The 17,646-nt window shown below is 37.7% G+C and overlaps 1 protein-coding gene across 2 annotated transcripts; it reads left to right on the top strand.

Moving 5' to 3' along the window:
• Nucleotides 1-3,449: 3,449 nt before the first annotated feature.
• On the top strand, nucleotides 3,450-16,530 carry meis3 (myeloid ecotropic viral integration site 3). Of its 2 annotated transcripts, XM_084126227.1 has the most exons (14): nucleotides 3,450-3,494; nucleotides 3,707-3,858; nucleotides 4,190-4,276; nucleotides 6,556-6,695; nucleotides 8,235-8,409; nucleotides 9,256-9,306; nucleotides 9,393-9,443; nucleotides 10,397-10,546; nucleotides 11,499-11,607; nucleotides 11,789-11,934; nucleotides 12,879-12,955; nucleotides 13,218-13,276; nucleotides 13,414-13,500; nucleotides 15,023-16,530. In XM_084126227.1, the coding sequence occupies exons 3-14, from the start codon at nucleotides 4,265-4,267 to the stop codon at nucleotides 15,211-15,213; spliced, it is 1,248 nt and encodes a 415-aa protein (XP_083982353.1). In that variant the 5' UTR covers nucleotides 3,450-3,494; nucleotides 3,707-3,858; nucleotides 4,190-4,264; the 3' UTR covers nucleotides 15,214-16,530. The 2 variants fall into 2 exon arrangements, with proteins under 2 accessions (XP_083982353.1, XP_083982352.1); XM_084126226.1 differs by lacking the exon at nucleotides 3,450-3,494 and having other exon boundaries at nucleotides 3,614-3,858.
• The last annotated feature ends 1,116 nt before the right edge of the window (nucleotides 16,531-17,646 follow it).

Genomic DNA, 17,646 nt, shown 5'->3' with positions numbered 1-17,646 from the left:
ATCTGTTGTTTATGACACAATGCATAATCAAATATTTGACGGATTAAAAACATGCCGCGCATCACTTCTGTATTTCGGAGAATGCTCACAATGCCAAGACCAATTGTAATTTGATTAATATGTACACATGCTAGATGCTACAATCACTTTATCTAGGTCTGTAAGTCTGACTTTGCAAAAAAAAAAGTTTACAGGACATTTTAAAAGACAAATTATTGCTTTAGTCTGACTGAAATCAAACTTTAAGAGCATGTAGATTTTCTGTGTAACCCGAGAAGTGCCATAAAAAGCCTAATAATAAGCATAAAACGGCACCAGAACCATTATGTGTATGACGGAGAGATCCTGACCTGAGGATTTGGGGTGAACGGACACCAGAGAACGACTCCCTCAGGGATACACAACGCTCACAGCAGCAGATATTGATCCAGGGGTCAAAGGTCAGGCCTGAGAGACTGTGTGAGGTTGTTGGGATGGTAATTTGTGAGGTCAGTTCTTTAGCATAAACTGTGAATGTAGGACAGGCCCATACGATCAGTAAGCTCTGGAATGATATTAAACTTTATAATTTATGAGAATGTAAATGAGAAAGTGATTTGTTGCGTACGAATCGCTGCTGTTGTTTATCCGTGGTGTGTTTTTGGCTCTCGATTCCTTGACACAATGTCTTTCACATGGCACACACACACACACATGGCAAATATTGTGACAAATGCCCCAGAATAAACATTCACATTTCGAGAGGAAGTGACAAACAGCCACATTAAACAAAACAAATCACACTAGCCTTCCTCACACCAGAACACTAATGAGCTTATTCTCTAAACACAACCTGCCCTCACTTTCACTCAAACACACAACTAATGTTAACAACTCATTGATGGCATTGGTCAAACCATCGTGGGGTTTTCATTTTGTTAGCAGGGTGTATATGTAGCCTAATGTATATACACTGTAAAAAAAAAACATTTTCATTATCACAATTTTTTATCTTTTGTCAAATCAACATAGCTAATTAATGTGGTTCAGATAACATAATATTTTGAGTTTCCATTTACTACTAAACCAATCTCCATTGCATTAACTCAAATTTTTTAATTTCAATGAACTCAAAAAAGTAAGTTTCCTGGTTGCCTTTAAAATTTTAAGTTAAACCAACAATATATATATATATATATATATATATATATATATATAGTTGGTTTAACTTAACATTTTAAAGGCAACCAGGAAACTTACTTTTTTTTTTCTTTTTTGTTTACGTTGTAGCTACTTTACATTTGTTTGTGTATTCAGTTTCATTCAACAAATAGCCTATTTCACACAGTAGTTTACAATAAGGTTTATTAACATTAATAAACTAACAATGAACAATACATTTGTATTAATATTTGTTAATGTTAGTTAATAAAAACACAGCTGTTCATTGTTTGTTCATTCACAGTGCATTAGCTAATGTTAACAAATACAACCTTTAATTTTAATAATGTAGGCTATTAGTAAATGTTGAAATGAATATTAACTGAGATTAATAAATGCAGAAGTATTGTTCATTCTTATAGTTTATAACCAATGTTAACTAATGAAAACTTATTGTAAAGTGTTACCTAATTATTGTCATTAATATAAAATATTTACAAAGTTATAGTAGGCTAGCAGATGTTGTATTTATAGAGCATTTTGTGGGATGAAATGACAACGCATTACAAGTGGAAATATCCGATTAAAGTCGGCTTTGAAAAGGCGTCGCTCCTTTGAGCGCCTTTCCAATCCCCGTTGTTCCGCTGTTAGTGCTTTATTTGTCTCTGATCATCTCTGCTGGCCGATGCCCTCCTGTGGCGTTGAAGAGCCGCAGACCTCCAGATCTCCAGATCCTCTGCGCGCTGTGTCACGCGGCGCGTCGGTCCGGCCGCGGAGCGTCACTGCGTTGAGAGCCGCGTCGCGCTGATTGAAGTCCTGACCGCCCGCGACGCCTCGCCCAGCGGGGCAAGAGTTTAGGGGACGCATGGCATAATTATTATGTTATTTAAGGGTGATTTACAACACAAACCGCGTTTGGGCCGCAGTGGAACTGCTTCCCTGTCACAGGTTGAGCTGAATGATTGTTATGCTGGCCATTGTTTTCACTCAAATATCACTCACACGCGGTGTTTAAAATGTTTTATAAGCTAGTTTTCAAGCAGTAAAACAATTCGTTTCGGAATATAATGAATTAAAAATATATAGGCTTAAAAAAACACACACGTGGCAACAGTTTTACCATTTATTTGTCTTGATGTGGTTTTATTAAGTGTGGATATTGAGAGTTTAGTCCCTGTGACAGCCAGCCCAGTCTCCCCATTAGACAGTCATAAATAAGAGAAACATATTGCTGTAATTTGCCCTGCAATTAAAACAATTACATGGCTGTTATTTATTAAGTTGGTAATAGGCAGTTAGTGTTATCAGCTGATTGGTACCTGATTGTATTTGTCTCATGTCTTTTCTACTTTCTAGCAAAAGAATTGTGGTGTACAGTGTCTCCCAAAACTATTTTGACACTTATTTCACATAACAAAATGTCCAGTGGCATTGATTTAAAGGACAGCACAAGCTTACTTTTCAAGAAAATATTTCACTATAAGAATTGGGTGTTAAATCAGATATAAAGAGGATACCTGTAAAAGTAATTTTTCAATATTAATTTGTTTTATGATTCTTTTTTATTTATTTTTATTTTTACCAACCACTATTAACCCCTTCCTCAGATTCTTACTTCATTATAAGCATTTAAATATGAACAAAAAGTGTTATTATTTTAAAATAGCAAACAATTAGTTATTTATTATTGTGAGTTAGGGTTGAATTCAAATCAAATTATAACCCAGAAGTTAAACGTTGATTTTTCTATATACCTGTCATGTAAACCCTATATATTTTTACACATACACTTAAAACTTCTACTTTAAATGATTCATTATTGTTTTAAAAACATGATCCAAGGGGCTGCAACAATGTCACACCCCATATTTAAAATGAACAATGCTGACTTTTATTAATGAAAAAATATACAAGTAGCCTACACTATCTGTATTCACCCACTATTTATAAGGAAGACATTGACTTTTAGTGGCTATTTTGACACATTCTGGTTATCAAACATAAGTGGAACATAACCTGTACAACAGCTCTAGTTAGTTTGTTAGGACAACTGGTAATTTAATGGGAACTGTCTTAAAATCACCTTGACACCAGTTGTTAAATATGCAAATATGGCTAAAGTTAGTTCTGAGAAAATGTCTTTCATGTGTTTGCAGATGCCATTTGCTCCGATACGTTTTTAAATCCGACATGAGTCTGCAAATATTTTTGGGGCCACTGTAAACAGTATATGAATGAGGTGGTGTTGTGTGATGTGAGGCGTGTGCAGTGGAGAATAATAACGCATGTGTGTAAAATTCTCCAGTTCAACCCAGACAAGTGATTGTACACCGGAATAGCGATGATGAAACTCGGTAAGCACGGTGTGTGTGTGAGAGAAAGCGTCCTTCAGATAAAACCAAAGGTTCTGCGTTTGTAATGCGCGAGAGTGTGTGTGTGTGTGAGCGTATGTGTGTGATAAGGAGGTGGGGGTGAGAGACCCCGTTGTGTTTTGACCCCCTAAACAACTCCCAGTCTCCATCTCTCCATCTCTCTCTCTCTCTCTCTCTCTCTCTCTGGTTTAAAGCTCCATCGCTCATCGCGGAGAGACGCATTCGAGCTCAACGCCTCGCTTCATGGACATCGATAGCGCGCGAAGGACGCGACATCATCTGAAACGCGCCGCTAACGCTGGATACTCGGCCCGCGTCTCGCTTCTTTTGCTACAGTCTTCTTAAGGTGGGGGATCTTTACGCCTTCTCATCATATCCTCATATTCATAATACAAGCCAATTTACACACCCATAACATTTCCGTGGATGTAATAAGTCGTTATGGATAATAACATGCGTTTCTCACTCTAGTACAGCAACACTTGCGCTGTTATTTTGGTGGATACTTTTTGAGTGAAATAAGCAATCTTATCCACTACTCTCATAGGCTATGTGCTTGCATTTATTTAATAATGTCCCCGAAATTTCAAATGCTTTTGGACCAGAATATGATTATGGTGTCAGTATGCTTATGTTACAATGCATGCTGATTTTTTTGAACGCTTTATTTCTTCTAGAGAGTGTGTGTTTTCTGCCGCTCGGGTGTGTGTTGTCCTCCGTCAGTGAGTGTGTGAGCTCGGCTTCCGTATCGCATGGAGAAGAGGGTAGGTCCTGTTTCTTCCCTTGGTTTTACAGATCCATTTTCCTGCTGTTTTGATGCAAAGCTAGTGTTTGATCATGTAGTGTGGATGTTAATAACACATAAACAAGCATAACAAAAAGATAACTAGTTCTACAAGCAATTATGTTGTCTAAAATACAAAAAGTTACTTCCTATTTTGCAATTGTTAGATTTTTGGCTGATGCTTTATAATAACTTACATTATTAATTCAGTTGTAAACCTTATTCTGTTACGTAATGTTTAATAGATTCGTTAATGTGCAATCAAATAGTAAGAAAAATAATTAATTTTTTAATATTTTCAATATTTTTCATGTAGCCAAGCCTACATTATTTGGAAGGCAGTTGAGTTTACAAAGATTGCAGTAGTTTCTCCTCACTGAAGTCAGTGAGTTGTCTTGAGAGCTGCAGCAGAAGGCCAGCCTCAGATTGAGTGTAGAAAGCCAGGCCGTGGAAAGGCAGATGAAGTGGGTAAGTAGGTCAACTTTTGTGCTACAGTGAGCGGCCAAATGGAAATTCTTCTTGTGTTCTGTGTCTTCTTACAAATGGTCGTTAAGATCCTGTTAATTTGGCATCAGTCTATGCGATCTCAAACACAAGCTCTTATAGGCTATCAGTCCCTGCAACCACATTAAGAATATTTTTATTGTTAAATTCCACAAAATAAATGGGATATATTTTACGTGCTGTTCTATATCACGTCTGAGTTTTAGTAAAGTACACATTCATTACTCATTTATTTGTAAAAAGCATTGCTGCAGCATACGGCGTTACACATATGTGGTTTTTATATTTAAATATATTCAGTTGGTTTGAAACTGATACTGCAGTTTGTCTATAATAACTTTAATTCTTCACACTAATAGTCATTATGTGATTACCAGTTCAAATACAGTGTGTGCATCAAAGTTTGATGATATTTCCGTCAATAGAATCCAGCTTTATCTATGAATGTATGGTAACACTTTACAATAAGGTTCATTAGTTAACATTAGTTAATGTATTAATAATAACAATAAGCAATACATTTGTTACAGTATTTATTAATCTTTGTTAATGTTAGTTAATACAAATCCAGCTGTTCATTGTTTGTTCATGTTCACAGTGCATTAACTAATGTTAACAAATACAACTTTTGATTTTAATGATGTATTAGTAAATGTTGAAATTAATATTAACTAATATTAATAAATGCTGAATAAGTATTGTTTATTCTTAGTGCATGGTAACTAAGGTAGTTTACTAATGTTAACTAATGAACCTTATTGTAAAGTGTTACCGAATATACTAAAGCTACTTATAATGTATAATGTACTATGATTTTAGTAACGCAGTAATGATGACTGGCCATGTGACTTTGAATTTAAATTCTTACATTGTCCATCTTCATAATAGACCTACTTATCATTTCAGCTCAAAACGTCTTTTTTAAATTTTGGTTAATTCATTTTAATATATTTTCATAACAGCTTGTTCATTGGACATATTTTAAAAGACTGCGAAACCCAAAATTGCTTTCTCTCGTTCTCGTTCGCAACTTCAAAAATCGAGCCAAATTAAACTGGTGTAACGTAGTGCGCTAAAAAGATTTTCATGGTACGTTGAGCATAAGAATATGAGCATGGTTTATATGCTACAGAAAAGCCTGATTATTAACAAAGGCCTACACTTTGTTTTAGTTAAAATGTACTTTGCAGAGGTTATGGCTTACATTAAGCAGCGTTATTAGTAATGATACTACAACATCTATTGGAATAATAGGTGAGCAGTCACTGGAAATGTTTCAAATGTATTTCATAGTTAGATGTTTTTCTGATTATTGGTTATTCAGAAAGCTGTCCCATTGTGCAGCGCATGTTGTTTTTCTGATCATATATCGGACTACAGCATTAATCAGAAAGATCACTTTAAAATCACCTAATTAGTATAAAAATGAAGGCTGGATGACTTTATGTAATTGTATGTAAGGCTGTTAATTATAAATCAGTTTTCTGTGGAGTTTATGTCCCTGGGTGAATGCTGTTTGGCACACTGAAAAATCGCACATCAAAGCCTCTCCGCATACAGTGTTTATTAAGGAGGAGATACAATTATCAGCGACTTCAAACAGCCTCTCATACTCAACTGTACAGTCAATGCCTCATATCCCACCCACCACACACACACACACACACACACACAGCACAGTTCTCACTAACATAATGCTGAATTAGGCCATGTCTTATCTTCGAGTTTTGTCTCGTCCTGTGTCCCCGTGTCTAGTATGAGGAGTTGGTGCAGTACCCAGGCTCTGACGGCATGCCTGTGGGAGGGTACCGGGACGTCATGAGGTCACTTCCTCCGCATCACTACGGCCACACGGTGCCCGACTCCCTGAAACACCACCGGGACCTGATCTACGGGTGAGAGTCACCATCTGTTTCCTCACACCAAACATGGAGGAGCGCTGCATATTTAGCCTTCAAATCCTGCCTGGTTTTCATGAATTTGTAATTGTGGCATCGTACAAGTTCAAGTGATTTTGCTCACTTGAAGTTTAATTAATCACACAATATTTTTCACTTTTTCACATGAGGCCTATTTTTAGGGTAAATCAAACCATATGGCTAGACACATCTCTTTCTCTTTTTTTTAGTTTCTGATGAAGATACAAAGTATTTTAGTTCAAGGGCAACAAAATGAATAAGTAAAGGTGTGCATTAGGTATTAACTCTTTCCTCGTCAGTGTTTTTTTTGAAAAAAGTGAGCATTTTTGATCATTTTCACAAAACTTTCATGTCCCTCAGAATATTTTGTTGTATGAATATCTGGACATGCAGTAAATCAAAAGAAAGAACAGACCCTCTGCTTTTAAACCCGCTTTATTCTATAGCTTCATGATTCCTTTTTTATCAACACTTGAATGTGGGTAAGTTTCTAAAAAAAGCATATTTTTTTAGCAGAAAGCTGAGCTTTTTTTTAAAGACTACATTCAGATCGGATTCAGAACGATGATCAAAACATAGATGGAGTAGATCGAGTCCATCAACACCTCCAAAGCTTCACAGTCCTGGGTCAATATTTCATTCAGTACCGTTAGGTTTGATTTATATGCTGTTTAATGTTGATGATCGCATTATTTTACATGCATCTTCTGTAATATATATATATGATATTGCTTATTTCAGAAGTACTCTTTCAGAAGATGTGTTATAGCGCCCCCTACCGTATAACAGTAAAAACACGAGGAAGGCGGGGAAGCATTGTCTCATAAATGATGGAAATATCTGTCAATGGCCTTGGAATGAGTTAAACGATGTCATTTATGTATTTTACTGTTCAAGTGCTACCACTGAGAATGATTAAAAAAAAATTTGTCAGCACAAAACCCCACAAAATTTAGTATTTTCAGACGGGCTGTTTTTTCAACACACAGTGTTTACAAACTACAATGTTCATTCACAATTCACAATTAAAAACGTCACAGCGCCTTGGAAAGTCAGAAAGGTGAAATGTGTCATTTTCGCACCACTAGTGGCACTAAATGGAATTGCAAAAATAATTACTGTTTTCAGACAGGTTTTCCAAACACTCCCATTGGTCAGACCAACAGTTGGTCCGGCCCCAAACTCACGCCATTGGTTGAGCCAGTGTTGCTGTGTTGGGCTACTCAAACAAACAACAATGTTTCAAATTCACCTTTTAGCCAAGTCAACCTACAAATAGTTTACTTATAGTTGTCTATCCACATTATCTGATATAGATTAAAGGATATAATATCAAAACTATTACACTCTTCACCCTTCGAGAAAATCCGGAATGATTCTGACATTGCGGTGGCATTCATTTGTGCTCATCACATAAATCAATCATTCTTAGGCAGCATTAGCTGTGTTGCATTTCTTACCCTGCAGTGTTGTCTTACACGGAGTGTGTGTGTGTGTGTGTGTGTTGATTTGCAGTCATCCTCTGTTTCCACTCCTGGCTCTGGTATTTGAAAAGTGTGAACTTGCCACTTGCTCACCACGAGACTCCGCCTCCATGTCAAACTCCGCCCACCTCCATGGCATGACCAATCACAGCGACGTCTGCTCCTCTGACTCGTTCAATGATGATATCGCAGTCTTTGCCAAACAAGTGAGTAACTCATGGGTTGGGTTCATTTTTAAGGAAACCATGATTTTTTTTAAAATACTGTACAAACTGTATATTCTATCCCCTACCCCTAAACCCATGGGCGTCGGAACCATTGTATATGGGTGGGACAAGACCCACCCACTTTTTAAGACCAATGATATTGGACCCACTTACTTTTACCGTCTCTCTCTGATTCAGCGCATTTGTCTTTTCATAGCGCCGTCAGTCAAAATCCATTCCACTTGAGGAATTCCCTAATAAATTAAACTCCATTTCCGCTGAATAGCTACATTATATTTCTCAACGAGCCGCAAATGAAAGTAATCGCCCGTTGAACCCTTCCAGTCAAATATTGCGTTGCAAACATCAATAACAGCTTTAAGTTGTCATTGCTGGCAAATGACAATGATATTAGCGGGATAATCCACGTGCATTTAATGCACGATGTGGAGGCAAAGAACCGCCCGACGTGAAGTGGAGTTTTTTAGTTGTTTTCATTAAAAGGCACCTGAATACATGAAATGGTATTTAACAGTTACTCCAGTAAACATTTTTCTGGGGGAGGACCCACCCACTTTTTTTTTTCTTCCGACGCCCATGCCTAAACCTACCCCTCATAGAAAAGTAATAAGCATAACTTAGTATGATTTATAAGCTGTTTTCCTCATGGGGACCAAAAAATGCACACACATGCGCGCACACACAGGGATCTGCAACTCCTTGTCTAGTTTAAATTGTAAAATGTGACAGGCTTGTGTCTTGTTATGTACTAGAAAAATGCCTGCATAAACATTGAGCATCAAAGCTGGTACCTAATGATTTTTTTTCTTCTGTTCACTATTTTAGATTCGATCAGAGAAACCCATCTTTTCATCAAATCCAGAACTGGATAATCTGGTAAAATAATATGCATAAGCTTTAAAAATAAATGGCTTCATGTAATTTTGCAATTAATTTTTTAACCATATGATCTCTTTGCATAGATGATCCAGGCCATTCAAGTTCTACGGTTTCATCTATTAGAGCTAGAAAAGGTATGTGTTGTCTCCTGTATCACACGATGAGTGTTTTTATAGATTACCCTTACAATATAACAATATGGTGATACAATGATAAAGTGATGGTATCAGATGAGAATAATATGGCACTTTATGGTAATATATTATCAGTACTGATGATAACAGTAATATTTAGATGGTAAATCAATTACTTCAAAGAACATTATTATGCTACATGTTGTAAAAAAATGTTTTATGGTAACACATGACCAAAAACATGCTATTACCTTGATACCATGTCAGAAAATCCCATCATACCATGGTACATTTGGTTACCCAGCAAGCAATAGCTGTCATTTCACAGTCTAGGTTAACTATATACCAGATATAGTGCGGCTATATGAGAAACCCACTTCTGGGTTACCCAGAAAATAACCCACAGCCAAAATAACCTTGAATTTGGTTACATGTCGTTTTTGTTTATGATGTATGATAAATGTATTATCATGTAAGCAAAGTCAACAGTGATAACAAGGTGTTTGGTTTAATGTTCTATGTGTATGACTAGTCTATTCCTAGGCTATGGTTTAGACGTCTATTAAATTTTCACTGACAGCCCAAATTTTGCCTTGTTTTAGCCTAGACTATGTTTGAATTTGCTTGTTGAAAATTGCTGGGTACTTTTGTAATTTTTCCAGTTTCCAGATATTGCATTTTGTGTGTGATTTTTCTTAAATGAAAATCCTGTTAAACTTGACTCACCTCATGTCATTTCAAACCCCTTTTTATTATTTTTTATCATTTCTATTTCCTTATTTCATGATATCCTTCATAAAATCTCATTCACGCTTCCCCATATTAAAACGTGGCAACTTTGCAGGTTTTGAAACCAAGCCTTCCCTCTCTCTGTTCTTTTATTGAATATGAAAAAGCAGCATTAACATTCTTTCAGAATGAATGGATGTCAACGAGTCTGTTTTCTCTTATAGGTTCATGACCTCTGTGATAATTTCTGTCATCGCTACATCACCTGTCTAAAGGGCAAGATGCCCACTGATTTGGTGCTGGAGGACCGGGACGGGGGATCCAAATCTGACATGGAAGATTTCACTGGTTCTTGCACCAATCTGTCAGAACAAGTGAGTCCAGGGTGTTCGTGATTTCAAAGTCCCTTCCAAAGAAAGTCTGTTCACTCGGCGGCCATATATGCTGTTTTGGGCATCCAAGACCAAGTCCTGTCCACTTCCTGAAATCTCAAAAGCTGCTTGCTGAACTCACTGTAGACCTTATTCACAGCAGCGCCATCAGTGACGAAACACTGCAAAAATATCTTTCCAAGAAATGTTTTTTACAGTGGATGCCATTGAAAACACAGTAAGTCTTTCCCTCGCAGCCTCGCTTTCATATGTCATGGCGCTGCTCTGAATAAGGTCGATTAAATAACATATTTCAAATCAGCAACAAAATCTGACATGAACTCTCTCATAAAAGTTGTTTCTTATAAAAGTGACGTGTTGCCAAGTATGGTGTACCATACTCTGAATTTGTGCTCTGCATTACACCCAAACAAGTGCACACACACACACACACACACACACACACACACACACACACACACACACACACACACACACACACACACACAGAAGTGAGTATAAATGCAGTGACTACCCAGACAGCACCATAGTGTCGGCCCAGATCCGGCCCACATCTGGTACATGTGGATTCAATGCGTACCAGATGGCCGACACTATGGTGCTGTCTGGGAGTAAATGCAGCAGTGAGTATTTATGCTCAAATAGCATTACATTTTTTTACTTTTCAGGCTAGACCAGCCAATGCGCATGTGCGGTCCTGCACGCGTCTCAAAACACTGACTGTTTCTATAGCAAACGGAGCTTCTAACAATCTGATGACTTTATCAATCAGCGATTGGCTCTTTTATTTAGAAGGCGGGGCTTGTTCCGCCAGATATTCTGCCTTTCTCCCATTCATACTAATATGAGTGCAGCATCTTTCTGTATCTAAAGTCTTTGGTTGTTTCCTCTTATTGTGTGTGTGTGTGTGTGTGTGTGTGTTCCTCTGATCTAGAATCAGTCTTGGTTGCGGGACCCAGATGAGTGTGTGTCGACCCCCTCGGGCACCCCGAGCGCTTCCTGTGGCCTCACCTCACACAGCGCAGAGAACTGCAGTGATGCCGGTAGCCATTTTACACACAATCAAGTACTGTTTACACTGCATACTGTTCTATTCAAATATTTAGTGAATTGTATAAACAGTAATGAATGTTTCCAATAGTAGTATGCTACGTTGTTGCATGTTTAATTCAGTGACTAGCATCCTGTTATTATCTGATGGGATATTTCATTGTGGGGTTTCAGGTGATGGATTGGATGGGAGTGTGGCGTCACCCAGCACAGGAGAAGAAGACGAAACGGACAGAGACAGACGAAACAACAAGAAAAGAGGAATCTTTCCCAAAGTTGCAACGAACATTATGAGAGCATGGCTTTTTCAGCACCTGTCGGTAAGATCCAGTTACAGTTAAAAACATACTTGAACACTTTTCTTTTTGTGTTCTGCTGAGAGAGAGAAAATTATCAGCATTCAGTAAATAAGTAACATGAAGTAAATACGAGTGAACTCTTTTTTTATTTATTGTGATGAAAAGTATGGTTACATTGGTAAATTTATATAAGGCTTGAAAGAAACAGTAGCATTTGGTGCTAAAATTGGTGGCAGAAAAACAAAGAACGGAGCTTGAAGAAAGATAACAAAGACAACACAGGAAAGCTAGAAAGGGATAAAAGGTGATAAAAGGATTGGAAAAGGTGTAACAAAAATTATTGACTTTATTGACCATCTCAAGTTAATATCTGTGAAATATGAATTGATGAGCTCTTTGATGGATAATATTGCATTGCCTAATATTGCATAGCTGAGCACAGTTGAAATGAGTAAAGCTTTTAAAGATATGGTAATGAGCATATGGTAATTGCCAACTAATGATGCATCTGTAATTACAAATGGCAGAATATCCAGAAGTTACTAATAATAACAAGAATAAAAATAATTGTGTAGGTAACAAATGTGATATATATACATATATTTTTTTTTTGTGTCAAATTCCAAATTCCTTAATATTTAATCAAGCCTCCAAATGTAACCAGTAACCATTATTTAGGAGCATGTTTATAATTAAATGCATTTTTATATGTATTTTAAAGGCAACAAGTTACATTATTGTATTACTTGTAATCTACATTGTTGCAAATATAATTCTAACTAATTCTAACTAAAAATTAATTCTAACTAAATAATGGTGCAAATTCAAAAATGAACACATTACTTGTTACTTTCAGGAAGTAATCTGCCTGTGGAACAATGCAGCTGCCTATTTTTGTGCGTTCAGAAAGGTCACACCAATAACCTAACCTTAATTGCATTACAAACCTTTTTGTCCTCTCTCAGCACCCGTACCCGTCTGAAGAACAGAAGAAACAGCTCTCCCTAGACACGGGTCTCACCATACTGCAGGTCAACAACTGGTTAGTAATCACTCTCTTTCACTAATAATCAACCGCTCTCATTACCTGCCTTCATCTGGGCATATTTATAATCATGAGCAATGTAATTCAAAGTTAAAATGTTTGAAATATAATATAATTTTTTTTGTATTTACTTTTTTGTTCTGCATTTTTAATGTAAAATGCATTCAATGTGGTTCTTAAATTGTGGTTCTTTGGTCAGCTATTGTTGCTCTACTGTTGTTGTTCTAATCATGTGTTTGCTCCTGCTGTCCTTGCTCAGGTTTATAAATGCCAGACGCAGAATAGTCCAGCCAATGATTGACCAATCAAATCGCTCAGGTAAAATAAAGTTATTCTGCATTTGTGCATGTTTATCTATGACTTGTTTTAAATTCTGATTGTATAGTAAATCAACATTTGTGGCTCTCTGCACTGAATAACACATATTTGTGTGTGTGTGTGTGTGTGTGTTTTAGGCCAGGGTGCCCCGTACAGTCCAGAGGGGGCGGCTCTTGGAGGATATGGGTTGGATGCTCAGACTCATTTAGGTCTTAGGACAGCAGGTGAGAGCATTACTTTCAAAGTTTCTCTTTTGTACTTGGGGGGCAAAAAGTATATTGAGGGTGATGTCTGAAGAAGCATATACTGTATTCAAAATGAACTCTTAGGGCCTTATTTTAATGATCTAATGGTCTCATGGTCTAAGGTGCACAGCTCAAGTGCACTCAGTGCGTGTCCAAATCCACTTTTGCTAGTTTAACGACGGGAAAAATGGTCAGTGCACCCGGCGCATGGTCTAAAAGGGTTGTCCCTATTCTCTTAATGAGTAATGGGTGTGTTTTGGGCGTAATGTGCAATAAACCAATCAGAAGCTAATTATCTGAAGTTCAGTAAAAAAACTAATGCGAATAAAGCTGGTGAAAGTGTGTTTCCATCCAACGGCTTTAAAGCAAATAAAAACCTGTGCGTAATGACGTCACATCCTGTTTTGCGATCAAATGGGTATATCGAATTGATTTGAGACATTTTAAGGTGTTTCCATTCATTTTCGCACTGAATCGCACAGCATTCAAGCAAACATTTGCGAACAGTTTTGCTAGACAAAATGGATTTATACAAATAATGTTTCCATCAGCGTTTATCGCATAAGCCGTATATCAATCAAGATCAAATCTGATGAGACCAAACGTATTTCATTTGAGTCGATATTCATGAAATTCAATAGAATTTTACTGTTTCCATAAGCCATTTTTCATTCGATATCACTTAATTCGGATAAAAACGTGTGGATGGAAACATAGCTAGAGTCTCATCTCCCATTCCCTTTAAAAGCCAGTTGCATTCGCTATTTACATGGAAGAATTTTCAATTCTGTAGCGAGGAAACGGCTCTGCTTGTGCGCGAGGTTAAAGTGCGCAAGTGACCATCTACGGGACAAAGTGTACACGCGTTGTGGACCCGCCTATAAGCGCACATTACTAACACGTTCTTTAAATAACAAAAAAACAATTGCGTCATTGGTTTCATTGTCTTTAGACCAGGTTTCAGTTGCCTCAAAAAACACGCCAACAATGCACCTGAACAAACCTCGTTTTCATACCAGAAAACGACAAATGGCGCACAAATGCATTTGCTATTTAAGAATGTGGTGCAGGACGTGAAAATGAAAAGTGCGTCGGGCTGAAACTATCAAAACACACTTGCGTCGCACCTGGCACTGCATTGCACCGGGTGTATGATAGGGGCCCATAGTTGCCCCTCTTGTGACGAGTTTTACATGTTTTCACTGTTATACGGTCGGGGGCGCTATTACGCATCTTCTGAAAGAATAGTGAATATCCAGATCCAAAAACAAGCGATAGAAGCATTGCTTAAGCACATATGTAAATCAAAACTGCCTAATGTTACTGAATGAAATGTCGACCCAGGATGAGCTATAGGACTGTGAAGCTTTATAACTGCTACGTTGACTGTTTTTTTCTGCCACTACTTATTCTGTGTCAGTCCAACACACACTTCCTTTGTAAGACTAGGGTGATGTACCTGTTCTCAGGACTGACTCTTTCTCTCTTCCTCCACTGTCAGGGCTTCAGGGAATGCCGTCCCTGCCCACGGATTACCCCGGGGCCCTCCTGCCCCAGCCGGGATACCCCCACGCCGGCCCGTCCCTGCACCCCTACCCCGGCCCCCACACTGCCATGCTGCTTCACCCACCCCCCCACAGCCACCCCGCCGAACCCCTCATAGGACAAGGCCTGGACATTCACGCCCACTAACCCAAACTGGGACGCCTCTCGCCAAACCTCAGTCCACACATAATGACTCTGAGAATGTCTTAAATGCACTGACCTGGCATCATATTAATGTATCAAAACTTCCACTCAATGCTCATCTCAAATGCCTGACAGACTTGTTACATTCCTCATCTGCTCTCCTCATGACAATGCTCTGAATGCACTGCACCCATTACATCTAACTACTGGTTTTAATGCACATCACAGCGTTTGATTGAATATACCCTTGTCTTCCTATGGCCTTAGGGGTGAGTGATCTGAAATCTCCCTTCATCGAACATTAAAGGCCTTCATCGCCTTTCTTGCCTTGGCTCCGAAAACCCTCTCGAGGAGCACAACTGGAAAAACACAGGATATACCTCCTCATTCAGGACCCGAGAAAAGCAGAAGTCCTGAGATAGTCTTCTGTTCTGAGATTAACTGTTGCACCGAATCCTTATAACTGCTGAACATGCTTAATAAAATCTAAGGGTGAAGCTCATGAAACAAGACCAGGTCTCGTTTCACCCCGAAATCAACAGAAAACATAAAAAAAAATATTTTCAAATAATTAAGAATCATTTTGCATGGTGATATTATTTTCAGAGCAAATAATTGCATTTCCCCTCCCAATAGTGGTTCTTATTAGTTTCCCATTGGTGTAATAAAATTCTTATTTTATTTCTTTTGATTTGGGGGTGAAACTTACGGCATGGTGAAGGAAGGAAATATGAGATGGGAGGAAAGTTTTGAATGCAAAAGCATATTTTCTCATATTTTTTCCATCACATGTCCCTTTAGTAACAGATTTTGACAAGTTCTTGAGAGGTTTCGTGAGCTTTACCTGGTAAAAGTCAGCCAAGAGTCTTTGTCTTCCTAGCTGAGGGCCGTCACATACATTTCTCTCAGTTCTCCTCCTTGCAAGTCAGTCTCACTTTTATACATTATTTAATTAAAAATGTTTGTTAATTGTTTTCGCTTGTATTTATCTGTGTCAGAAATACGACTAAAGTTACAATAATCCGAGTGCCACGTTTTTGGAATATCTGGATTGGATAAAGAAGTGATATGTTCTTCAGTTATTTGAAGTTTATGTGAATGTTTACCTGCTGAGGTCCCGACAGGCACGTTTTTGGTTTGCTCTAAAGGACCTGACTCACATCATCATCAATATTTCATCCATTTTTATCACACAATACACATGTATTTCTGACTATACATTTTGGAGATTTTGTTGGAATGCAAAGGATTTCAATCTTGGAAACCCGAGCTCTTTTTTGTCACTCTCCTGTCTGCATTAAAACATATGATGTGACTGTTGATTATCTCTTTATGATGATATGGCATAAGCCATTTATATCATTATATCAACAAAACATTCTATTTGAAAAGTTTAAAGAGCAATTTAACTCATATATAATTAGATAGGTTTTTTAAAACCAGACATATTTAAAGAGCACAAATCCACACAGACAAGAGACTTTCTTGAAAAAAGTATTTATGAATTAATCATACAATTGTTTAATTGTCTGACATAAAATACAAAAAAGACTGAAAAAAGAGGACATTTGAATTTGAGAGAAGCAACATTTTAACTAATTCAATAAAATCACTGCTACTTTTTATTTCTTTTTGCCATTTTGGGGGCAATTTGTATCTCTTTTGTTTAAACGGTATCAAGGAAATTACATGAATTGCAGACAAAATATAAAAATAAAAGTTTCTAACCGTGGGTTGGCTTTTACTTTCCTTGTCATCACAAATCTCTGCCGAAGTGTTTGACTGCACGCACGGCTGGTTTCCCGGCTCCACGTCGACCCCCACACAAGCCCTGTGTGAGAGATTCAGCCCACAGCAGGGGTCAGAGTTCACCCAGGGGTCAACAGGAAGAGGCCTGTCTCTCTGACCCCTTAAGGTCACCCGAGTCCCTCCAAATTCATTTCTTTTCATTTTTGACCATCCATTCATTAGCTTTTCATTTGAGTTACATTTTTTCATTTTTATAATTTTTTAATCTTTGTCCTTTAAGTAGACAAAGTCAAGTCACCGTTATTTATATAGTGCTTTTTACAATACAGATTGTATCAAAGCTTCACAGTGATAACATGAAAATAATACAACAAAGTTTGTTTCTAGAAGAAAATTGCGTCATCGTCCACCTTAAGTAAGGCAGATCAATTATATTGTTGAATATTAAATGTCCCCAACTAAGCAAGCCAAAAGCCAAGGCGACAGTGGCAAGGAACCAAAACTCCATCAGGTGACAGAATGGAGCAAAAAAACATTGAAGAACCCAGGCTCAGTCGGGGCCAGTTCTCCTGTGGCCAACCAGCGAACAGTGTATGATTATGATCCAGGCAGCGTTACAGGTCAGAAGTCAGATTGGATCAGAACATTCAGAGTATTTATCCAGTTCCATCTGGTTGAAGATCAGAG

This window comes from Abramis brama (genome assembly GCF_963993115.1).
Source record: "Abramis brama genome assembly, chromosome: 10".
NCBI classification, from domain to species: domain Eukaryota; kingdom Metazoa; phylum Chordata; class Actinopteri; order Cypriniformes; family Leuciscidae; genus Abramis; species Abramis brama.
Note: the sequence above shows the minus strand (reverse complement) of the source record. Positions and strands in the feature narration are given on the sequence as shown.